At 32.3% G+C, this 27167-nt stretch overlaps 1 protein-coding gene across 10 annotated transcripts in view; it reads left to right on the top strand.

Annotated features, from left to right (window-relative positions):
- LOC122518393 (calcium/calmodulin-dependent 3',5'-cyclic nucleotide phosphodiesterase 1-like) overlaps positions 1-27167 on the top strand; it is an 83142-nt gene that overhangs the window by 28885 nt on the left and 27090 nt on the right. For 3 of the 10 annotated variants that reach the window (XM_043637305.1, XM_043637299.1, XM_043637298.1), the window contains exon 1: positions 11046-12086. The exons of 6 other annotated variants lie outside the window; for them this stretch is intronic. In XM_043637305.1, the coding sequence (XP_043493240.1) occupies positions 11900-12086 (187 nt within the window). In that variant the 5' untranslated portion in view covers positions 11046-11899. Of the gene's footprint in view, positions 1-11043; positions 12087-27167 lie in introns of those variants that run through there. One more of the 10 variants, XM_043637296.1, reaches the window with a different exon arrangement.

The raw sequence follows: 27167 nt of genomic DNA, 5'->3' as shown, positions 1-27167 counted from the left end.
TACGATGTGTGTATACGTACTTAGATAGGATATAAAAAGTGTGAGTATTTAAATGATAGCAATGAAAATATTAGTTATCCATCACTTAGCATCATCCTTTTTCCGGTATGTAAACCCTTTGTTAAGAAAGATTTTTCGTAACAGACACGTAATTCAAGACAAATGTTCTTCAAACTATAATCGAAGATATATATCCTTGCTTTTTATTATTCTCGTAAGTTGCATTAGTTTCTTAAACGAAGAGAAAATTATTGTTATTATGCACGTTTATTAAATAATTTTTGTCCTTAAATCAAAAGTAAATTATTCTTTGTTATTATAGACGTTTATTAAATAATTGTTGTCCTTAGTAAATCAAAAGAAAATTATTATTTGTTATTATGGACGTTTATTAAATAATTTTTGTCTTTAAATCAAAAGTAAATTATTATTTGTTATTATGCACGTTTATTAAATATTTTTTGTCCTTAAATCAAAAGTAAATTATTATTTGTTATTATGCACGTTTATTAAATAATTTTTGTCTTTAGTAAATGAAAAGAAAATTATTTGTTATTATGCATGTTTATTAAATAATTTTTGTCCTTAAATCAAAAGAAAATTATTATTTGTTATTATGCACGTTTATTAAATAATTTTTGTCCTTAGTAAATCAAAAGAAAATTATTATTTGTTATTATGCACGTTTATTAAATAATTGTTGTCCTTAAATCAAAAGTAAATTATTATTTGTTATTATGCACGTTTATTAAATAATTTTTGTCCTTAAATCAAAAGTAAATTATTATTTCTTATTATGCACGTTTATTAAATAATTTTTGTCCTTAAATCAAAAGTAAATATTATTTGTTTTTATGCACGTTTATTAAATAATTGTTGTCCTTAAATCAAAAGAAAATTATTATTTGTTATTATGCACGTTTATTAAATAATTTTTGTCCTTAAATCAAAAGTAAATTATTATTTGTTATTATGCACGTTTATTAAATAATTGTTGTCCTTAGTAAATGAAAAGAAAATTATTATTTGTTATTATGCACGTTTATTAAATAATTGTTGTCCTTAGTAAATTAAAAGAAAATTATTATTTGTTATTATGCACGTTTATTAAATAATTGTTGTCCTTAAATCAAAAGAAAATTATTATTTGTTATTATGCACGTTTATTAAATAATTTTTGTCCTAAGTAATTTAAAAGAAAATTATTATTTGTTATTATGGACGTTTATTAAATAATTTTTGTCCTAAGTAATTTAAAAGAAAATTATTATTTGTTATTATGGACGTTTATTAAATAATTGTTGTCCTTAAATCAAAAGAAAATTATTATATGTTATTATGCACGTTTATTAAATAATTGTTGTCCTTAGTAAATCAAAAGAAAATTATTATTTGTTATTATGCACGTTTATTAAATAATTTTTGTCTTTAAATCAAAAGAAAATTATTATTTGTTATTATGCACGTTTATTAAATAATTGAACGATATTTAATGTTGACAAATTCGCACAAATTCGTTTATTTTTCGTAATTTGTTAAAATCTGAACATCGCATAGATTCGAGTGTCATGTGTTAACATTATTTATTATTATTATTATTATTATTATTATTATTATTATTATTATTATTATTATTATTATTATTATTATTCATGAATCTATTCGTAATTTTCTTCGTGCAATTAATTATATTATAATAAGTGATATAGGATATCTTTCGTTCTCGTTATTTCCCCATATTATTCCATTGATATTTTATGGTTATATACCCTGCGAAATTGAGCATAAGTCTATACACGTTTTCGTCGTTCGAATTTTTTCCTTATTTTACACATATTTACATATCAACGATTACACTTTTTACCGATACGTCGTCGATACGTTTTTAACCTAGGAAGTTTTTTTTGAATCTGCGATACGTCCGCAATGCAACGATTTCTTGTTGCAAAAATTGTATTCGCGGTTTTTTTTAGTCAGAGGAATGTTTTTTTTTCTTTTTTATTTTTTCGAAGAAAAAGAAACTCGGAAAAAATTTCAAACTCGCGATTGTTTGTTTCACGTGTGTTTGTTCTTTCATTGTTAACACTAGATTTACGGACTGAGCCAATTTGACTCATTACAAAAATTTGTTTATCATATTTATATAATTTAAATATTATTTTTTAAAAACATATATATTGGTTTTTAGTTACTTAATGAAATATACGTAAATATTAATTCTTCCTCTTTACTCAATCCGCCGTTCAAACAATGTTTGTAAGTCATGAAAAAAATAATGAACAAAATATCCGTAAATCTAGCTAGTGTTAATACCTTACGCGTAAAATAATCGATAGATTTGATAAAAATTGCAGAAAGTTCGTAGAATATTTCTTAATAAACGTGAAACGTCTGGTAACAATTTCCTTAGGAATTAGTATTTCATATTAGGAGAACGACTGAGATTATAACGGTAACCTGGAATGTCAGTAAATCTTGGTGAAATTAAACAGCATGAATTTAAACCGAGCTTTTGGTATTAATCATTCGAATTAAATCGTGATTCATATATTATAAGCATTTGAACGATTAACGTTTGACATTTCATTCTTCTCCTATTTTCCTTCAACGAACTATAACTATTATTTTCATTTTTATATTTCGAAATATTTGTATCGCGAAAAGAAGAAAGAAAAAGAAAAAAGAAAAAGAAAGAAAGAAAAAAAAAGAAAATACCAAAGAAAACACGTTGCGGCGTTAATTTAAAGCTGCTACCCTCATTCCATAAATGGTCTCTCGCGAGTTAATTATACTAACGAGGAAATGATTTTCCAACGTAGAGTATAGTTACGTTAGAGCCGAGTAGAAACGTATTCGTAGTTGCAAGTTTAACTTGATGCAACTCCCCCAGATACTTTCAGCGTTTGAATTTGCGTTAGAAAGTCGACAGGTAGTAGTATAATGCCAGGTGGTGGTGCATTGCGTATATAGCAGGTATTTACGTAGTCGGGTAACCACTTAGGTTCGATACTATTAGTGCTTTGTGTTATGTCATTGTGGTATGTTCGAATTAAAGTTCAATTAGAAAGGGTGTTCGAGTACTACTCTTGTCTATCCCTTTATAATCTTGAACCTGTGTATATATTTCACACAGGTAGCTTTCGAAACTCGTTAATAAGTAGGATAAAATGTTGCTTGGATTATATGGGGAGCTTTTCGTGTAAGTTGAGAGTATTTTTCTAGAAAATAAAACGTATCCTCTGTGCTTTTAAAGGAGATTAATGTTCCGACAGGAGATAAGAACGTACACCTCTTACTCAGTTACTCGATGTACAAACTGAATGTACGAATAAACGAATCGGAATAAGGGCTCGGTGGTATCGCGAATAAACGCACGATTTGTTATGAAATTTCGTTGATTGATTCCTCGTCGTCGTCAAAATTTGAAATCGATGATATTATCCGAATATTGTTTTTGAAAATCTTCCAAAAAACAAATGTTCACGCGTAGGAGAGAAACTTTTTCGAAAACTATACGATATTCGATAAAAAATAGTTTTGCGACGATGCACTGGGGGAGGGGGTGGGGGTACATTGATCGTTTAGCATGACAAAAAATTTTTACAAAGGATAAATTATTTTTCCAAAATGGTCGTACGGATTTTTTTTTTTTAGTTTAGCCATTAAGCTCACTCGGTGATGAAAACGGTAAAATTTCCCATTATCTCGGGTCATATCTTTTAGCGGGTCGACCTGATAAAAACATCTCCACGTCGTTATTATATACGGAAACGGAAAATACGTATATATATAGATGTATATACGGGATATATAACATACATATATATATAATAGAAATGGTCGACAACGACGGGTTACGAAAAGTTTTATGCCCTCGAATTTTGAAGTTCCTTTCAAACGGATTTAACCGATTATATAGTAGCTTGATTTTACGATCTTTAAACTTAACATAGAAGGTTGGGAGGAGAGGGAGGGGGATGGGGTTAAGGTGGTGGGTTGCTACCGTATATACGTGAAGTTTTCTAGCTAATGAAATGATTTTTAATTTCTTTCCTACCCGTCTAACTATTTAATTTGATTTCCCTTTATATATTCTTTTTAGGTTCGGCGAACTTTAGCCAAAAGGTAAAGTAATGTTTGCTTTTAAATCACGACAAGTAAGTTTCGTCTTGGTAAAATACATATCTACTTTTTAGCCCTTTTACTACCTGGTGGTGGTGGTGGTGGTGGTTGGTTGGGTTGGTTCTATCTGTCCGAAGAACGTTGCAAGAACGTACTCCGAGTGTTGATGACTTACTCTTCAAATGTGGGCCTTGGTACTCACGTTAATGAGAAAAAAGAAAATTCTCTGTGCAATTCTACTTTGAAATGTTCGCGAATTCATTCGTCCTACATATTTGAATACGCAGACGGACGCGATATAAACGTTTTCTTTATTTTTTTGAAGTTATACTTCTTTTGGCGCGTTGGGGAAAATGTAATGGGGAGTGATTTTGTTCCGAGCGTCTGGAAAAACGACACCATGAAGTTTGTCGGTATTTACGACGCGCGGCAAAGCGATTTCAAGTATACGGCATGAAGTTGTCTTCTCTTCCCCTTCCCCTTTTTTTCTCAAGCGGGTCACCCATCCAATTACTAATCGTACTCAGCGCTGCTTTACTTAAATGATCGAAGCGAGAACTAATGCTGTAACCGCGCCATGACTGTTGACGCGTGAAGTTATTCGATATATCTCTCTTATATTTAGTGTGTACTGATATCTATATTTTGATATTTTCTTTTTCTTCTTTTTATTCTTTCTTATATATATATAATATATTATTTTTCTTTTTTAAGTTATTTGTTTTCTTTGAAGTTGTTTTTGAAGTTATTTTTGAGGTTATGTTCGTTTTGGTACGGCAAAGAAGTATAACTTCTTACGTGCGTACATATTTTATTCTTTCTTATATATATATAATAATAATTATTTTTTTGTTGAAGTTATTTTTGAGGTTATTGAGGTTATGTTCGTTTTGATACGGCAAAGAAGTATAACTTCTTACGTGCGTACGTAAGTACACACACCAGTTTTTTATTTTTCTTTTTCTTTTTCTATTTTTTCTGTCTCTCTCTTTTACCGATCAATAGTAAAAAGATATTTTTCTTCTACGTCGACTAGATGGTGAGACGAGGAAGGTAGCTTTTATGGTGATTGAGATAATCGAGGTATCGATCGAGGGACGGGAACGTACGAGGACGTAATACGGTCCAGTGACGCTCGGTGAGCGTACAATATTGGATAATTCGCACGTAAAAGTCACTCGAATAAAAATCTAGCACGAACTGACTTTAGGAAACCAAACTTCCCAACCTCCTCCTCCTCCTCCTCCTTCTCCTCCTTCTCCTTCTCCCTCATTCGAACCGATCAAATATGTTCCTTGCGAATAAAAGAAATTCTTCGATGTTGTCTTTCTTATCTTGTTAAATTTCCTACGTACACATTTTTCATCTCTTTCTTCTTTTTATTTCTTTCTTTCTTTCTTTCTTTCTTGTCAGAAAATTGAAACGTTTGAAACGAATAGTTTCAATCCGTTTTACTCCGGTACTTTACATCGTTTTTCTTCTCTTTTTTTCGTAGCAGAAGTTAAGCAAAAGAAAGCAATTCGTTTGTTGCAAAACTTAAACAACAATAGGTTGATGTAGAATCGTTGACAATTTTTTTCAACCTCTCTTGTTTTTTTCTTTATCATTTTTTTTCGTAAAGAAAAGAAAACAAAGTAGGAAGGAAAAATGTCTCGTTCTCGAGAAGATTATATTATATATTTCGAAAAGTTCGGTAAGATTATCTTCTTATGTAAAATAATGGGAGTTAAACGCAGATTTTGAAGAGTAGAAGCACGTGCTGTAGAAACGCTTGATACGAAATGACGTCTTTGGAAAGTTTTAAGAAAAGCACAAAGTTCTTTAAGACAAAAGACATAAAAAGATCCGTCGAAAGTACCATTGATTTGCCTCGAAGCGCGAGGGTTGTTCTTGTTCTTGTTGTTGTTGTAGTTCAATCGTTTTTTCCAAGATTCCATCCTCGATTTTCGGTGTCTTTAATATTAAGTCTCATGAAAATCACCCTTCGAAATTCCCAACAAAATCATCGAAATCTTGCTTAACGTGTGGAATAGGGGATGGGGATTGTAAACGTTTTTTATGAATTGACTTTTACCCACACACATACCTGTGTGTATTTCTTTTCCAAATATTTGAAATTTTTTATAGATCGTGTCGAGTAATAAGCAAACACTTCGAACCATCGAACGATAGTCGAAAGTTTTTCATTCGTTTTAATTCGACACATGGGTCAGCAATTTAACGAAATAGAGTTAATATTTGATTTTTCTAATCATTTTAATCGATATTGAACTATGAACGACAGTTTTAACATAGTTATTCGAATTTCTTCAAAAGTATTTGAAAATGCTAGAAAAAAAAAATAATCTTAAACGAATCTCTTATTTTATTCGTACATCAAACGTTCGTAGAATATTGAAGTGCGAGTATAATTATCCTAGACGAAAAATTGCAATTATGTTTTAATATTACGAAGGTCGAAGTTACGAGGTACTTTACGAAGACAACTTTTCCAAGAAGACACATGAGATATTTCAAACAAAATACGTGTACAAAGTAGTTTGATATTTTTCTCCACGGTGTGTCCAGATAGAGGTGTGAATTTTTGGAGGGCCTCCCTCGAGAGAAAGGTGTTACCGTTCCACTTGATTAACCGATTGCTCGACCCCTACCGACTAAAGGATTTGCAAGGGTCGAAGAAGAATGAAGAAAGGGGAGTTTGGTAGGGCGCGAATAACATGCATTAGACGATATTCTCACATGAATCAGCAACGAAGGAGCAAAAGTTGTTGAAAAGTGAAAGGACGAGGAGGAAGAATAAAAATAAAAAGAAGAAGGAACGATTGAAACATTTGTTTTTCAAGAATAATACCCGGTCAATTGAGGGATCGAACGAAATTACATCAATTTAAACTTATGAAATATTCATCCCTTACATTCGATATTCCCTAAAGAATATTTATCACGAATTTATTTTTTTTCACGATACAATAGATTATATTTTTGTTGTTGTACTTTGATACAAGACACTGTCCACCACGTGTCTAAGATACGAAGGATCCGAATAGGTGCTTGTGAATAGAAAAAAAAAAAATAACGTGAAAGAATAGACTCGAAAGAGAAAGTATAAGCCGAGGAAGAATATCCTGAGCCAGTATATAAAAGATATATATATTTTATATAGGTGAATAGAAATATATAGAGAAAAAAAAAAAAAGATCCGAGAGGTATGAAAGCTTGTATAATAAACGTGGTTATTTCAAATGAATCGAACAGAAAAAAAGATTATTAATTAAATGAAAGATAATAGAAATCATTGAAGCACGAGAATGACTCTTTAAACAAAACAAAACAAAAATGAATAAAAATGAATAAAAATGAATAAAATGAATAAAAATGAATAAAAGAAAGGACAGGGAAAATTTCGTTAAAACCTTTTAACGATAGCACAGAGACGACCACCGAATTGTTCGAGGTAGATAAGATACATATATTTAGATAGATAGAAAGAGAGAGTGGTGTGAGAGAGAAAGAGAGAGAGAAGAAGCATCGATAAGAAAAACAAATCGAACTAAACTAGAGGATAGGCAAGAAGGAATATTGACTTTGTTAGAAAACGTCGATTTTCACTATGAAACAATGAGTTAAGTTCAGTAGAAAGTGTCTACTTATTAGATGAACAAACCGAACTTTTCGTGAATATAATTTCGATATTTTTCGGGAACGTAAAATTGATTATCTTAACGACCGAAACAACCAATCCCGTCGTCAACGTTGCTATCTTTCGGATTTATTTTTTGCGCAGCTCAACTGTGCGATATTCGAGAGAAGATTATAGAAATAAGTCATGCCAATCAAGAACGAAAAAGGTGAGATCTAAAGAAGGATCGATCGGTAAGATTGAACGTACATACGTTAACTTGGAAAGTATTGGAAAGGCTTGAATTGTGAGCGAGAAAGAAAGAAGGAAGGAAGGAAGGAAGGAAGAGAGAATGGGAAAGATGAGGGTAGAATACAATTTCGATTTTTTCGGGAACGTAAAATTGATTATTTTAACGATCGAAACAACCAATCCTGTCGTCAACGTTGCTATCTTTCGGATTTATTTTTTGCGCAGCCCAACTGTGCGATATTCGAGAGAAGATTATAGAAATAAGTCATGCCAATCAAGAACGAAAAAGGTGAGATCTAAAGAAGGATCGATCGGTAAGATTGAACGTACATACGTTAACTTGGAAAGTATTGGAAAGGCTTGAATTTTGAGCGAGAAAGAAAGAAAGGAAGGAAGGAAGGAAGAGAGGGAGGGAAGGATGAGGGTAGAATACAATTTCGATTTTTTTCGGGAACGCAAAATTGATTATCTTAACGATCGAAACAACCAATCCTGTCGTCAACGTTGCTATCTTTCGGATTTATTTTTGCGCAGCCCAACTGTGCGATATTCGAGAGAAGATTATAGAAATAAGTCATGCCAATCAAGAACGAAAAAGGTGAGATCTAAAGAAGGATCGATCGGTAAGATTGAACGTACATACGTTAACTTGGAAAGTATTGGAAAGGCTTGAATTTTGAGCGAGAAAGAAAGAAAGGAAGGAAGGAAGGAAGAGAGGGAGAGAAGGATGAGGGTAGAATACAATTTCGATTTTTTTTGGGAACGCAAAATTGATTATTTTAACGATCGAAACAACCAATCCCGTCGTCAACGTTGCTATCTTTCGGATTTATTTTTTGTGCAGCCCAGCTGTGCGATATTCGAAGGAAGATTATAGAAATAAGTCATGCCAATCAAGAACGAAAAAGGTGAGATCTAAAGAAGGATCGATCGGTAAGATTGAACGTACATACGTTAACTTGGAAAATATTGGAAAGGCTTGAATTGTGAGCGAGAAAGAAAGGAAGAAAGGAAGGAAGGAAAAAAAGGGAGGGAGGGAGGGAAGGATGAGGGTAGAATACAATTTCGATTTTTTTGGGAACGCAAAATTGATTATCTTAACGATCGAAACAACCAATCCCGTCGTCAACGTTGCTATCTTTCGGATTTATTTTTTGCGCAGCCCAGCTGTGCGATATTCGAGAGAAGATTATAGAAATAAGTCATGCCAATCAAGAACGAAAAAGGTGAGATCTAAAGAAGGATCGATCGGTAAGATTGAACGTACATACGTTAACTTGGAAAATATTGGAAAGGCTTGAATTGTGAGCGAGGAAGAAAGGAAGGAAGGAAGGAAGGAAGGAAGGAGGGATGAGGGTAGGAAGGCAGGTAGAGGTTGGTTGGTGGCGATGGCAATGGTGGTAGGATCGTCAAAGGGAGCTTTTCGAGCTCGAACGCGGAGGTTAGGTAGCGGCGTAGACACCTGAGGGTGTGGAGAATAGGACAGACGGGTAAAAAGCAAGCAAGCAAGCAACCAACCAACCAACCAACGAACCAACGAACCAACTAAAGCGAGAGAGAAAGTACACGTTGATGATGAGAAGAAGGGAGAAAGAATGAGAGCGAGTGGCGGCGAGTTGAAGCGTGGTAGAGGATGAGGTGAGGTGGAGAGGGTGGGAGAGAGAGGGAGAGAGAGAGGTTAGAACGAGGTGGAGCTTTCGAATGGAGGTTCAGTTGTGGCGGTACCGCGCTTCGGTTCGCACGTGTTTCGCGTTCTCCCTTTTTCCCTTTAAAATTCGCGCGTCCGACCAAGCACGCGGTCCTTCTACTCCGAAAACAAGAAAAAGGATAAAACCAATTTTTCGTACCTCTTTTATTTTCTTTCTTCCTTCCTTTCATTCTTTCTTTCTTTCTTTCTTTTCCCTCCCCCGTTTAGTGTTTTCTTTTTACCTTTCGCACGAGCCACTTCCTCGACGTTACGAGATCATTGGATATTCGTGTTTCGAAACAAGACACCGAGTGTTCGCGAAGATTGAAACTGAACTGGACGAACTATGGGATGAAAAAAGTAGCCTCCGTTTAAGAGGCTACAACGGAATGGGAAAGAAATTTATTGTCGTTGTTTTGGGCATCCCTTTTGGAAAAGTGCATCGAAAAGCGCGCGCCTATGTCGCTGGCGGGTAAACCGAATTTCAACGTCGCGTTATTGCACTCTCTTCTCAACGATACGGGAAATCGATCGTAAGAACGTACACGCACGCACACGTAGTTGATATACATACTCAGATAATGTATATTAAAGTATATTAAAGTATATCTTTCTCTCTCAGACCTGTTTTAAATTTTTCTTTTATCCATACGAATATTCGTCACACGCGTGTGTTGTTGTGTTCCAGTTTTGAATTTTTCGTGAAATAATACTTGACCGGAGAAGAATATACCGTACTTTTTTACTGTTTGAAAGAGAAAACGGAAATCGTTTGGCTTCGCAGAATACGAGCAAAGTACGGGAAAGATAAGAAAAATCGAGAGGTGGCGAGGATTACTGGGGTGGTGGACGATTGATGATACTCTAGGAACGAATCTCACGTGGATTGTCAAGGAGAGAATATATACTGTTAGAATAGGAGAAATAAGAAAAAGGATAGGGCAAAAAGTGAAATCGTTTTCTCTCTCTCTCTTTCTCATATTATCTCTCTTTCTTTGGTCTGAAAACTCGAAGGGGAAAGTGTGCTTTTGAGAAAAACTGGAGAATAATACCCGGTGAGAGTAGGTGAAACATCCTCGAGTTCCTCTCCGAGTCGGAGAGAATTAAAGTTGCGCGGGTGACTTCGACGAAGATGGGAGAAAAGAACGTAATGGGAAGTTTCGGGTCGCGAGTTCAGGCCGGTTAAAACGAACCGTGAAGTGTAACGGGGTCGATGTTCGCAACATATATTTTTTGCTTTGGTGGACGGAAACCTTATCGAAGCGGACTAGAAGACAAGGAGGAGAAGCTGAAGAAGCGTGCTGAAAGAGTAGGAGGAGGAGGAGGTGGTGGTGGTGGTGGTGGTGGTGGTGGGAGGAGGGTCGGCGGGGGTGGATAGAAAAAAAGGGGAACGTTTTCTCGTTCCGAGTACAACATTACCCATTAAAAAGCAAAAAGGCGCGAGAAGGAAGGTTGAAACAATGAGAGATACCGTTGTTCGTGGAAACTACAAGGAGAGCCCTTACGTTTGCTCGTTTCGTGTCATTCGAATTACCTACGCTTATTTATATCCGTCCTTAGTGACGCGAGCAAGACAGGAAGAAGAAGTTACGTTACCGAAAAAACCGCAAGAACAATTGGACATCGTTGTACTTTTGAAGAATTGGAAAGGCTGTCAGGTTGCGATGATGTTCCTAGTCGTCGATAAAGGGAATCGAAGAACCCTTGTGTATTACGGGGCGCGTGGGAATTTTCCTTGAGGACGCCGAGTAAACGAGTTTTCTTTCGTAAGACACGAACCATCGTTAACTCGACAAAGAGAAAGAACGTAGAAGAAAGAAAGAAAGAAAGAAAGTAAGAAAATAAAGAGAGAAAATAGGAGAAACGAGAACTCGTGGGAAAAGTCAATTAAGGATTCGCAGCTTGCAATAACTTTGACCCTTTTATCTTTTCGGCGAGGAAGAAGGAAATAATAAAAATCAAAGTATATAATCAAGGCAAAACGGTACCCGGCACCATTAGCTAAATGTAATCGTTGAGAACACGCGGTGTTCGATCTTTTACTTTCTTTTCTTTCTCATTTTCTTGTCTCCCGATAATGAAACGAGTAGAAGAAGAAGAATAAGAAGAATAAAAGGGGGACCGCGAGCGGCGGTGGTGGCGTCGGGATGGTGTGAAGGTACGAAGAAGTGTGTCGTGAAAAGAGAAGTGGAAGAAAAGAAGGGGTGTCTAACAAGACGATGACGTCTAGACAAAGCAAAGACCCTGTGCAGAAGTGCCATTCGGACCCGGGTGCCGGAACTAACCCTCCCGGCACTTCTTATAGCCCTGCTAAGCGAATTTCTCGCAAACAAGTGCACGGCATTCCGAGTTCCGCCAATACGCGAAAGTGTGTTCTTACTTTGGATGGGTACAGCTACGTGATTGGTAAGTAGAGAGGTGTCTCTACTCTTCCTCCTACCCTTTTAGGAAGGAGCCCTTATCAGCCCGACCCGTTCTACGCGTTCTCCTCTTCGAGAGAAGAGAGTCTCCCTTTCACGATCCCTCTCCAGATATTCCACTTTTCGTTCCTTTTTCGATACCTTTCTCGATACATCTCATTCTTTCTACTCCATTGTTCTGATTAATGCACGCCAACGCGTTATCGTAATCGTTATATACAACACTACGAAATATTGCGTTCCCATTCTCTTTCTCTTTCTCTTTCTCTCTCTCCCTTTACCTAATAAAAGCTTTACATCGAGCAGTTTCCATCCCGCTTAATTGCCCCGATCGTCCTCCCCCTCCTCCTCCTCCTCCTCCTCTTCGCACGCGTTCTAATCGTTCCTTTCCACTGCCAACGCAAATTCGTAATTGAAGTAACCGCATCATACGATCGTTAAGTCTTTCGTTCTAATTAAAAGTGATATGGTCTTTGACGGTAGTATTATATTTCTATAAATTAATTAATTACGAGGTCTCGCGATACTTAGTGGCGACTGTCTTTGCTCAAGTCGTGGTTGCTCGGACGACGACACTTTATAAGAAACTATGATTAACAAAATATTTTTATTTCCTTTTTTCTATCTCAATAAAATGATTATTATATTTTGTTTCTAAATTATTTAGTTTGACTTTTCGTTTAAGTGGAAATGTAATTTTTGTACGTCGGGGGGGGGGTTATAATTGTTTTTATATAATTTGAATAAAACTTTGTTTATTGTATTATCGAATTTATCGCGAGTTCACTTTTGTATTATATATTGGTGATTTTATGAAATTGATAAACTTTAGAATCGAAGATAGTACATTTTTGTGAAGAGTTTATATATGGTTTTTATCTTTTCTCATTGTCTATCGAAATTCTCGATAGTTTTCGAAAGAAATGTACTTTAAGGAAGTTTCTCCGAGTCTCTTCTCGTAAATGCAATATTTTTTCATCCGAAATATTACCCGATATCATTATTATCGCGACACCATATTTTTCTACGATTTAACTCGTGGAAGTAGGAGACAAGCGTTACTACTTTTTTACAATATTTTTATGAGACATATATTTTCACCAAGGATACACGTTAGATTCATTCTGCAATTCTTACGGATTTATAGTTTGAATAATTTGAGAAAAACTGGTGTGTGTACTTATGTACGCACGTAAGAAGTTATACTTCTTTTGCGTACCAAAACAAACATAACCTCAATAACCTCAAAAATAACTTTAAAAAAGAAAAGAAAGGAAACATATTTTTAATCGATCTATATATTACATATATAAGAAAGAATACAAAACAAAAGAAAAACAAAAATATTAAAATATAGATATCAGTCCATACTAAATATAAGAGAGATATATCGAATTATTTTATGCGTCAACGGCCATGGCGCTGCGATAGCATTGGTTCCCGCTCGATCATTTAAGTCAAGCAGCGCTGAGTACAATTAGTACTTGGATGGGTGACCCGCTTGAGAAAAAATGGGAAGAAGAAGAGAAGACAACTTCATGCCGTAAACTTGAAATCGTTTTGCCGCGCGTCATAAATACCGACAAACTTCATGGTGTCGTTTTTACAGACGCTCGGAAAAAAAATCACTCCCATTACATTTTCTCAAACGCGCCAAAAGAAGTATAACTTCAACAAATGTGGCATGTATATAATAACGCGATACAAATTCTAGGTAGCCACATTTATTAAAGAAATTAATTATAATTCGGCATTCGGGATTATAGTTAACGGTTATCCTTATCTGAGTGTGTTTCTATTATCTTTTTCGAAAAGTGTAATTAACGATCGTATAGGGTATTATTTCGAAAACATTTATTGTATACGTAAATACATGATATGTTTATATAACATGCATCTAACTCGTAGTATAGTCGTCAATGTTCGTTAGAAAGTGCATGTCAGTCGTGCATTAAATCGATCAGCAAGTATTAACCGAATTATCCTACGATCGTATTAATTTATTGCTTAAATATTACAATATATTTATTTGATAATTATTCGTTATTTTTGTTTTATTTCGATATATTTTCACCACGATCCTTTTTTTTTTTCTTTTATCTTTTTATTTGTAGAATTTTTAGAATATTTTTAGAAATATCTTTTGAACGTTTAACCAAAATATTTACCCGTATTCGTTGGAACTGAAATTACGAGTAGACGATTTGTTAAATAGTTGAATTCGTGATTGCAATCGATCGATATTAAATTTGGGATGGCTTGCTTGCTTGCCTGCCGTTTCGATTAATTAATTGAATTATTAGTGTAAAAGGGGGTTACGATTTGATTAACTTTTCGATTGATTTTCAATGAGTTAAGTATTTTTTTGGATCTATCTGTCGTTTTTTGATTTATTTATTTTCTTTTTTCTTAAATGTCGATAGTGTTAATAAATTTAATCGGATAAATTCGATAGTAAGAAACAACGAGCTAGCTTTTGCCCTTGTTAGAGAGAATTGGAGGAAATTTTGTTAGGTCAGTTGTGGTGGAATTCGATAAAATCATCGCGTCGCGTTTATTTTGTCTCTAGGTTTGTCTGTAGATTTATTTCATCGCATTTACTTTCACGCCTCCAAGGACACCGGTCAATCGTATACTAAAGGGAAAACGGAATAGTTAACCAATTCTATCTAACGTGAGCTGTGCTAGAATTTCGTGGATTTAACTACGTAAACGCTTTGTCGTATTTCATGGATTTAGCTTTAAGGCGATCTTCTTTATCAAAGGATTAAAAAAGAAAAGAAAAGAAAAGAAAAGAAAAGAAAAGAGAAGAGAAAAGAGAAGAAAAGTGCAATAAATTCCGATGGCCTTTCATTATTTTGAACAAAAAAATAGATACGATTATAAGAAAAACAAATAATTTTATAAGAAAATTTAAAATATAAAATTATAAGAAAAAAAAAAAATAAATACGATTATAAGAACAAAATAAATACGATTATAAGAAAAAAATAAATTGTCTAAATTAAGAATTCATTATTTTGAACAAAAAAATAAATTGTCTAAATTGAGAATTAATTATTTTAAACAAAAAAATAAATACGATTATAAGAAAAACAAATAATTTTATAAGAAAATTTAAAATATAAAATTATAAGAAAAAAAATACGATTATAAAAAAATAAATTGTCTAAGTGAAGAATTTTCTTGCGAAAAGAAATCTAAACTCTTGAGAGTTGAGAATTAAAAAAAAGAAAAAGGAGAGAGAAAAAAAAAGAAAAAGAAAAAGAAAAAGAAATATAGCAATGAAGGATGTTAATTTTTTTCGCTTATATTAGAATTTTCAATTTGTCGTGTCCCTCGTTCGGTGTGTCTCGTATTTTAAGAATGATAGCTGATTAAGGAACGAGTACAACAATCGGGGTAATCGCTGTCAAGAAGATTGTTCGTTTCTCCAATTCTACCAGCGTTCTTTCGTCTCGTAATTTTCGACGACGTTTTCATGCTTCGGTGCAGAACGAGAAAAGGGGTAAAAAATAAAGAAATAAAACTTTACAGAGAGAGATAGAGAGAGAGGGGGGAGGGGGTTTGAAGTGTATACCATGTTTACTTTACTTTTTCTTCAATAGAGTTCGTGCATTGAATATCTTGAAACTCATCCAGTAGCTGACATTGTCGACATTTTAACATTTTCTTTTTCGAGATTTTTCTTCCTTTCCTTTCTATTTTTGGAGTTAGTAGAAATCGATCGATAAAAGTAGAAGAAGGAGAAGAAGAAGAAGAAGAGCGGGTGAGTAACGTTAACAAATTTCGTTCTACAACGTAGCCCGAGGCGAACAGTTTTTATAAAGGGAAAGTAAGAGAGAGAGAGAGAAAAAGAGAGAGAGAGAAAGAGAGAGAAAGAATATCGTTCTAGTGTACGTGCGTAAGGTGTAAATCGAGGTAATACAAAAGCCATTCAGATAGGAAACTGAAGGAAAAGATCGCAAACGAAAAGAACTGAAGAAAGATGGAAACGTGTAATCTCCTTCTGCTCTACTCTCTCTCTCTCTCTTTTTATTTATTTTTTTTTTGTTCTTTTACAAAAAGATATCTGTAGAGAAGATATCTAAGAACATTTCGCAGACCCAAAGCTGTAGAAAATCAAATAACAGAAAAATCAAACGAAGTTAACCTATCGAAATTTCCTTTGATCCGAATAAAAAATAATCTACGACATATTTTTTGAAGTTATACTTCTTTTGGCGCGTTGGGGAAAACGTAATGGGGAGTGATTTTGTTCCGAGCGTCTGGAAAAACGACACCGTGAAGTTTGTCGGTTATTTACGACGCGCGGCAGAACGATTTCAAGTATACGGCATGAAGTTGTCTTCTTTTCTTCTTCCCCCCTTTTTTCTCAAGCGGGTCACCCATCCAATTACTAATCGAACTCAGCGCTGCTTACTTAAATGATCGAAGCGAGAACTAACGCTGTAACCGCGCCATGGCTGTTGACGCGTCAAGTAATTCGATATATCTCTCTTATATTTAGTGTGGACTGATATCTATATTATGATATTTTATTATTCTTTCTAATATATATAATATCGATAATAAATTTAAATTAATAATAATAATAATAAATTTTTGTTGTTAAGTTATTTTTGAGGTTATTGAGGTTGTTCGTTTTGTTACGGCAAAGAAGTATAACTTCTTACGTGCGTACATAAGTACACACACCAGTTTTGTTTTAAGTTATTTTTTTTCTTTGAAGTTTTTTGTTGAAGTTATTTTTGAGATTATTGAGGTTATGTTCGTTTTGGTACGGCAAAGAAGTATAACTTCTTACGTGCGTATTTTTTATTTAAAATTTAGTCCAGTTTTTATATCGAGGAAATAAGGAAAGAAAAAAAAAAGAAAATAAAACAAAGAAGTATTTATATATACACACCTACTACTCGTTTAGATTTATTCAATGGCATATTCATCGGCTTGCTTACAATGAAACTTTTTTTTTTTGTTCTCAAGGAGTATAACAAAACGATAATAATAATAAAAATAAAGAAAAAGGGGGAGGAGGGAAATGTAAGGTGTGAAACGAACCGACGGATGTTTTAGAAACGTAAAGCGCAACCGGAATCACACACATAAGTAGAATAGCAAGCAAACAACCTTCGAACGGGTCACATCCCAATCTTCGGTTTATTTTGTCCAATCCGGAAATAGCATATAAACAGGCCACTTTAGTCGGAGAGAAGGGTCCCAATCGCTTGACCCCGATTTAAATCAAACTAGAATCATACGACGAGAGGGTACTTGGAGAAATTCTCGGCCGAGGTGGTGGCGAGAGAGAGAGAGAGAGAGAGAGTTAGAGGGAAAGAGGGAGGGGGTGGGTGGGAGGAGGGTGAGGGGAAGATTACGACTAACACGTCATCAAACGCATCGCTACGGTTCGACGACTTTTTGATTCGGTGGTTTCGTCGATTTTCACGATTTTCCTGCCACGCGAGATAATATTGACGCGTTGCTTCTAAACTTGGACTATTAATTGGATAATATTGGAAAAAACACACACACACACACACACGGAGAGAGAGAGAGAGTAAACCATTGGAAAATCTTGTCCATCATCCTTTTCTTCTCGTTCGTTAAATCCACTTGCCAGTTCGAATTGACATGAGAACATTTAATTGCTTATTTTTCTCATTTTCTATTATTGTCTATTTTATTTTGTTGTTATTGTTTTGTTATATCATTTTTTTTACTTTACGTAAGGTATATTAAGAAATATGTTTTAATAAATTTGACTGTTCGGTGATTTAGGAATGAGATTTTGTTAATAAATATCCGTTTGTTTTTTTTTTTGCATTTATCATTGTAAAATTCATTTTTGAATTTTTAACACGTGTCAATGTAATATCGCGTCAACAAAAATTATATATAATTACTTGTATATTTTCCTTTATTAATAATTTAATAAAAAAAAAATAAATAATTTTAATAATAAAAATTAATAAAAAAAAGAAATATATTATTATGGCATTGACGTTAACAATTTATCGATCATTTTATCTTGAAAATATATATATATATATATAGAAAATAAGAAGATAAGGGACACAAGAAAGATAAAAAAACATCTTACGAACATCTTCTAGCCCCACTATCTTTTCTGAAACTCGATCGAACGGTAAACAAAAAAGTATGAACTTCGTTGAAGGGCTAGGGAAAAAAAGATGGTTTATAGGGAATTTTCGTGGAATAGCGTTAGAGAAAAACGAAATAGTTTTGAGATTTTTCTTTCTTTATTCATACAGCTGATCAAAGAACGTACGTAATAGATTTTTTTTCTATGAATATTTCTTTCTGAATGAAATTGAATCGAAAGGTTTTCGAACACATTTGTTTCAACATTTTTCTAACCCTCACCCCTCCCCTCCCCCTCCTCCACCCCCATGCTTTTAGTCGTTTTCAAATCTGTCGAAAATTCGGGATAAATCTTTCGTTTATAGCAAAACTCGCGTGTTAGAAAATAAAATGAAATATCAAAGGAAAATCGTCGGTGTGTTGATACAGTTGTTCGATCAACGTTTCTTGTCCAAAATATCTGCCACGTTGTATTCTTCTCTTTACAACGTTTCACCCATGCTGTTTGTCGATTGACGATTTCGTTTTATTTTTTTGTTTTTTTTTAACTATTTCGAAGGGAGGTAGTGGGATTTCCATTTTGGATCCTATTAACGTTGAAACTGTATGAAAGAAAATTTAGCTTTGGTGTTTAACAAAGTTAAAGAATGTGGCTTTTGAAGGGATAACGAGAAGGATAGTTTTACCTAGGAAGTCAATGTTTAGATAGAACGAGCCTTTGAAGTTAGCGTGTTTATTAAAACTGCCGTCACTATTACGGCAAACTTCGTCGTTTCTATTTAAAAGTTTAACAAAAAGAAGGAAATATACAATATAAAAATAATAATAAAAAAATACTGGTGTGTGTGTACTTATGTACGCACGTAAGAAGTTATACTTCTTTGCCGTACCAAAACGAACATAACCTCAATAACCTCAAAAATAACTTCAAAAAACAACTTCAAAGAAAAAAAATAACTTAAAAGAAAAAAATAATTATTATATATATTATATATATATACATATATAAGAAAGAATAAAAACTAGTGTGTGTACTTATGTACGCACGTAAGAAGTTATACTTCTTTGCAATACCAAAACGAATATAACCTCAATAACCTCAAAAATAACTTCAAAAAACAACTTCAAAGAAAAAAAATAACTTAAAAAAAAATAATTATTATTATATATATAAGAAAGAATAAAAAAAACTGGTGTGTATACTTATGTACGCACGTAAGAAGTTATACTTCTTTGCCGTACCAAAACGAATATAACTTCAATAACCTCAAAAATAACTTCAAAACAAAACTTCAAAGAAAAAAAATAACTTAAAAAACAAAAACTGGTGTATGTACTTATGTACGCACGTAAGAAGTTATACTTCTTTGCCGTACCAAAACGAACATAACCTCAATAACCTCAAAAAAACTTCAAAAAATAACTTAAAAAGAAAAATAATATTATATATATAGGAAAGAATAAAAAAAGAAAAAGAAAATATCAAAATATAGATATCAGTCCACACTAAATATAAGAGAGATATATCGAATAACTTCACGCGTCAACAGTCATGGCTCGGTTACAGCATTAGTTCTCGCTTCGATCATTTAAGTAAAGCGGCGCTGAGTACGATTAGTAATTGGATGGGTGACCCGCTTGAGAAAAAAAGGGGAAGGGGAAGAGGAGACAACTTCATGCCGTATACTTGAAATCGCTTTGCCGCGCGTCGTAATACCGACAAACTTCATGGTGTCGTTTTTCCAGACGCTCGGAACAAAATCACTCCCCATTACATTTTCTCCAACGCGCCAAAAGAAGTAAACCTCAAAAAAAAGCAGATAATTTATGTTTATAAGAAATTGTATTTAATCGTTCGTTCGTTCATTCGTTGCTTGTCTCATGACGATCACGTGAGAATATCGTTTATATGAGTTTTATAGTAGAAAGAGTATACGTATATTGTGAAAGTGAGTTTTGTTGGGTAGTTTGACGTTTTACCGAGCTTCCAATTCCCATTGGTCGTAGATGCAAAACTAGCAAACGATTCGCTAATGTCCAACCAAACTCGAGAAATTGAAGTAAAGTTGGAGTAAAGCTTGTAAGGTTCGCGCATTGTCTTCGTATTATGTTTTCATAGCTTTCTTGGGATTTTATTTCCAAGCGTTTCCCTTAATATACGAATATTTATCTTTTTATATACTCGAATAATTCCCTTTGCAATTTTAACGACGGGTCGTTTAAAGCGTTATCCTTTTCCTTGAGATTGCTCATGACCTTTAAACTTTATTTTCTCTGCCGGGATACGCGGTTTAATCCTGGCGTTGCGAAGATAATATTTTACGAATACATTTTTACCTTGAATAATTTTTCTATACCTTTTATCGATAATTTATCATCAATTATTAATTGTTTTAGATTGTTTAAATGTACGAAATGTATTTTTTAATTAACATTAGATTGTCAGGTATGAGTCAAATTGACTCATTTTTAAAGCTGCTTGTTTTTCAAAAACCTAATCTATTTCTCTCGTGAATAGAAATACTTTAAAGTTTCTATCTAATATACAAAATATCGAAAAATATTTGAATTATTAAGTTCAAGTATCATGGTAAAAGAATGTGTAATAAATGTAACAAAAATAATCATACGAAAAATATATGTTTTTAAAAACAAAATAACACGTATACGTAGAAATTTGATTTTGATTAAAGTTTCGTTTAAAATTCAGGTAAAATACTACAGGTAAATACAAAACACATCCGACACAATGTAGCGTTAAAATAATATCATTGACGAAAGAATCATTTAATTAATACGTTTGAGTTGTATATAATGAAAACAATAGAACAATCGATATCAAATATACACATACACATACACATACGAAAACATCGATTGAATTTGATCTATGCACGTATTTCCATGTTTAATACTTTTGATGTTGGATCGAAATACGTAAAACGACATTTGGGAAAGTTTCTCTGATATCGTACCTGTTTGTGAACGAACGTCCACAACATACACAAATACGCGTATTCACATATACGAGTAGTTAACGCCGAGTTATAACCGAGTTCTTTTTTTTTTTTATATTCGACGAAGCATTTCATCTGATTGGCCTACTTCCGTATCATCTAATCCGAAGGTGGACCGGTTATACTGATGATTCATAGAATTCATTTGAGACTAATACCAATAACTATGACTTAGCTTACCTTAAACGATTATTACGAATATAGAAATCGTGAAACATTTATTATTTTTATACATTTCCTAACATCTAATTAAAAAAAAAAATATATATTTTCAGTTAATTTGAAATCGTGAAACATTTATTATTTTTATGTATTTCCTAAAATCTAATTTAAAAAAAAATATATATATTTTCAGTTTATTTGAAAATTCGTTAATTTGAAATCGTGAAAAATTTATTATTTTTATGCATTTCCTAATATCTAATTTAAAAAAAAAAACAAAATATTTTCAGTTAATTTGAAAATTCGTTAATTTGAAATCGTGAAACATTTATTATTTTTATGCATTTCCTAATATCTAATTTAAAAAAAAAAAAACAAAATATTTTCGGTTAATTTGAAAATTCGTTAATTTGAAATCGTGAAACATTTATTATTTTTATGCATTTCCTAATATCTAATTTAAAAAAAAAAATATATTTTCAGTTAATTTGAAAATTCGTTAATTTGAAATCGTGAAACATTTATTATTTTTATGCATTTCCTAATATCTAATTTAAAAAAAAAATATATATATTTTCAGTTAATTTGAAAATTCGTTAATTTGAAATTGTGAAACATTTATTATTTTTATGCATTTCCTAATATCTAATTTAAAAAAAAAATATATATATTTTCAGTTAATTTGAAAATTATATTTTCTGTTTTATTAGCTATAGTTAAAATAATATATTGATTTAACGAATACATTTTTTCGTAGCAACGATATTTCATTGTTTGTTTCGAAATAATGGATCAAAATAATAGAATATAAATAATAGAATTTATTTAATGGTCGTAGAATGTTATTGGACGAATATTTTGTAAAATATATATTTATGTATGTACATGTGACGAGAAAATACAAAATTAATTTGTTTTGTTTTTTTTGATTCGGTCAAGGTACTAATTAGAATTAACGCGGACCGATGAAGTGTAACGTGTTTCAAAGTTGCCGCTTTAAATTTCATATTAATTCAAAGTTCGATCGAATATTAATTAAGACGACGATAACGTGGTTTTCATTAGAACCGGTACTTGAACCCTGCCTATTATCCTTCATCGAGAAATGCATAGCTTCGTTACGAACTACGAGAAAATCTCGAGTATTATTCATCGAAAGATTCCTACAATTTTGATGCAAGTAAATCGAATCAAACTGTTCTAAGAATGCAAACTTGTATTACGATTGCAACTACGTTTTTAACTTGCATTAATTTTTATTTATTTTTTCTTTCTTCCTTCCTTCTTGTTTTTTTTTTCTTTGTTAATAAAGTAGTTATTGACTATAAATTTATATTAAAAAAATAAAAACAACAAAAAAACATTTATGCTATTTCATATATCTTATAATACAGGATAAACGTAAAATGATCTATGAGAAAAGTAAAAGAAAAAAAAAAAGCTTGCACGCGAATTACCTTGCAAAATAATAATGAAAATAATAAAAATCTAGCACGATATAGAGTACCATTTGATGGGAAACTTTATGCGTTAATAGTTGTTATTACGACCTATGTATACATAAAACATATAAGTTATGTGTGATAGTCAATAATCATGTCTTTTCCATACCTATCGAATAACCCACATTTCGATCGTAAAATCAGCAAAACACCTATCAACAAAATGTTTATTAACAAATGACAATTTGATCTTGCTGCCGTTTGAAGGATTCACTTTGACAATATTATATAAAATAATTAATCGTATATTTAAAAAAAAAAAAACTTTTATCGAAATAATTACATGGAAGGAGAGATTGGAATGGTAGGGGGGGGGAATTAAGGGGACAGGGAGAAGGAAGATGAAAAAAAAAAAAAAAAAGAAAAAAGAAAGATTAAAGTAGCGAAGTAAGTTTATTCGAAAATGTTCTTGCGGCTATTGGAGAAAGGAAATTACCGTTCTTCCAATGGAATCGGGAACGTGCGTACTTGATTCGGGCTTGCGAACGGCAGGATTGTATCCGACGTACCGAATGTCAGGGTAAATTGGGAAGGAAAATTGGATTTACATTTTTCGGCAAACGATCGGCATACCCCGAGGGGGTCTGCTGCTTCGAGAAAAAGTAGGTGCCTGTAACGGTTTCGACCTAGTTTCTCATTTTTATCTCTCTCTCTACCTTCACTGTCCCAACCGATTCGTTAATGCTACCGAGAGAATTCAGAATCATGATTTTCAAAGCCTCAAATCTCCCTTTGACATTATCTTAATCTTCTTTTTTATTTTTTTTATTTTTTTTTTTGAGGAATTCCTAAGGGCTACTTTCACTTTTTTCAATTCCAATGATTTCGCATATTTCTACATTGCGAATTAGGATGAAACAAGAACAAGATTTCGAGAGCAATGGGGGAATGGAATGAAATAAATGGCTTTTATTGATTTTTTTTTTCCTCCCCTCATCCTTTCGACGTTACGTCCCTTGTGTTCTCTCTCTTCTTCTTCTTTTTTTTTCTTTTTTTTACAAATCTAACAAAATTACTGAACGATAATTGATGAACTTTATTCGAAAAAATGTTAACGCGAAGATGCGATATTAATTTTACTTTGTTTTTTGTTTTTTGTTGTTTCGAAATGGAAACTAAATTTTTGTTGTCGTAGCACTCCCTAAACTTTCACGTCACTGAAACGAGTATTAAAAATAGATTTCACAATATAAAAGTAAGTCAATCATTATAACAGGACTTTCTTTTTTATCGTGTAAATAAGATCAATAAAGTAAGCGTTTTCATTATGAAAAGAAGAAAGAGAAAAAAACGTGATGTAGTAAAACGTAGAGATAATAATATCCAACAGAATAATCTACCACTCGAATCATTATTAATACTAAATGCGTATTTTTTATTTACAAATTTAGAAATTTATTATTTTATTTTTATATTTTGATTGAATATAAATTTGATGGTAAAAAAAAAAGAAATATATTAAACGAACGCGAATAATATTTAATTTTTTTCTCTATAATTTGAATACTATAGTTGATATTAAAAGTAGAATTGTTAAAAGATAATTATTATACTTTATAGATGCATTGGAATATGTCGAATAAAGAACAATCGAAGCTTTTGCTGGAACGTTCACGGAATGATCGACCAGTGCTTTACTGAAAAATAAATAAATTCTTGTAATATTGGAAATATTCATTCAAATAAATGACAAAAAAATTAAATGATTTATTTATCATACGTAATCTAGAATTGAATAAATATGACTTACTTGATTGATACTTTTGAATTGACGCTTGCTACTTTGACTATCGTTGAGTTTAAAGATCTTTTTCCCGCTATGACTTTCAAATCGACTTTTTGCGGTTTGTCGTCCAAAAAGTTGATAACAAGTGTCACCAATTGGTTTTCGTTGAATCGTGTAATGACCAAAAGATTTTTATCAATGACCGTACTTCCGTACGATCCGTTTTTCATCACGCTCATCGAATTACGTAAATCCATTAACGCGGTGTAAATTTTGTAATGCGATTCGTTGTCTTTGTTTTCTTGTTGATCTTTCAAATTCAAAATTGTGTAATCGTGATTAACCGGTAACCAAGATTTCTTTCCCTTCGTGAATCCTGATAAAATAATTCAAATTGACGAATACTCTTCGAATGTTTTTTTTTTTCATCAGACGAATTTTATAAAATACAATAAATCTTTTTTCTTACCAGCAAAACTCGTTTTATCCCATTGAAATGGCGTTCTATATGGATCACGAGATTTACTTCGAAAACCTAATTCCCCGGCAGCACAAGCTTGCGTATCTTGCGTCTCGTTAAACGTTATATCTTCGTTATCAGTCATACCAATTTCTTCCCCATAATAAGTTATCGCCACACCAGGTAAAACCATTGCTAACATGGTCATCTGATCGGCTCTACCTGGATAACGACTGGCCGTACGACTGCGATCGTGATTACCCATCTATGATTAATTATTCAAATTAATAATTTCAATAATAATCGTTTGACAAAAAAAAAACAAAAGAAAATAAAAGATCTTAATTTACCACCCAATTTGCTACACTTCCGTTCGGCGTAGCATCGATCCAGGAGTCAATCGTCTTTTTGAAATCGGTGGCACTCGATTTGTTATTAACATCCGTAATGAATTTAAAATTGAAAGGTACGTCGGAACCGTATTTGTAAAATTTGATAGTATTTTCTAACGACGTGTATGCTTCCGTCATTATTATCTGTCGGAACGAAAAAAATCAAATAATAATAATAATAATAATTACTAACTTTTTAATTATATAATTAATATTAATATAAATGAATATATTATAATAATTAAATAATAAATAATATAATAAATAATATAATTATAATAAAAATAATAAAATAAATATAATAAAATAATATAATTAATAATAATAATAATAATAAATAAATAAATAATAATAATTAAATTCATATATATATGAATTTAATTGTAAAATATATGTATATTATTATAATATTTAAAAACAATATTATTAATACGAATTATACCTTTTCTTCTTCGTTATGTGTATTCGCATACAAATCAACAATGTTTCTCCAATTGCGTATTAAAGTATAAGTTTCTTCTTGATCTTTGGTATAAATGTGTTTTAAAGAATCATACCCTTCTTTGGATGCATTAGTAGCGTTGTTCTTTGGTTCGTTCAATTCAATATTGCTTACTTCGAAAAGATGAGGTACCGCATCGATACGAAATCCATCAACACCCTTACTCAACCAATATTCTATTATTTGCTAGAAATGATTACAATCGAGATATTTAATTGAATCTTCAATGATAAAACGATTTAACTTTCCTTATCTACCATTATCATTTATCGATAATTATATTACAAAGATTATTGCACTTGCCTGCATTTCCAATACTACTTCAGGATTTCTGTAATTCAAATCTGGCTGTTGAGAAAGAAATTGATGAAAGTACCATGCCTTTCGTTGTTCGTTATAAGTCCAAGATGAATTTCCAAACACGCTGAGCCAATTATTCGGCGGTTTATCTTTACTTTTGTTTACCCATATGTAATAATCGGCATATTTTCCTTCATTTTTGACACTTTTGATAAACCACTCGTGTTGATCCGACGTATGATTTGGAACGAGATCGAGAATAACCTGTTGTCATGAATATTATTAATAAATTATTATCATTTTTTCAAATGAATAAAATAAAGTATGGGATATACCTTTAATCCGAGATGTTTGGCTCTTTTCATAAATTCGTTAAAATCTTCCATTGTGCCATAATCCAGATGGATATCGCGAAAGTCAGAAATATCATATCCGGAATCTTTCATGGGACTTTTGTTGATCGGTGATAACCAGATTCCCGTAACACCGCACTCGACGAGGTATTCAAGTTTATTCGTTATTCCTGTATCATAAATGAAAATATATATTTGAGCCGTTTATTTTGAAAATGGCCTAACTCCATTTAACCTTAAATCAAGATATTTAAAGGTTTGCGTTTCAATGCAATTAAAAATATACGTAAAGAATAACAATGAGTTATGTTGCTTAAGTGTATCTAAAGGTGTTCAATTTACAGTTCCTATTAAAATAATGGCGATTATTAAGTGAATAATATGCGTTTTCTTACCAAGAATGGAGTTAAGTCACTTTCAAAATTAACAACCAGATTCATTATAAAATTTGAAGGAACCGAAGTTCATTCAACATAATTTAAGATGCTTCAAATTGCGAAAAAACAATACTTATTTTATTTTACATATCTTTGTAACACTTTAAAAAT

Source organism: Polistes fuscatus, unplaced genomic scaffold (genome assembly GCF_010416935.1).
Source record: "Polistes fuscatus isolate 324 unplaced genomic scaffold, CU_Pfus_HIC Scaffold24, whole genome shotgun sequence".
Taxonomy (NCBI): domain Eukaryota; kingdom Metazoa; phylum Arthropoda; class Insecta; order Hymenoptera; family Vespidae; genus Polistes; species Polistes fuscatus.
This window is presented reverse-complemented; position numbering and strand designations above follow the sequence as displayed.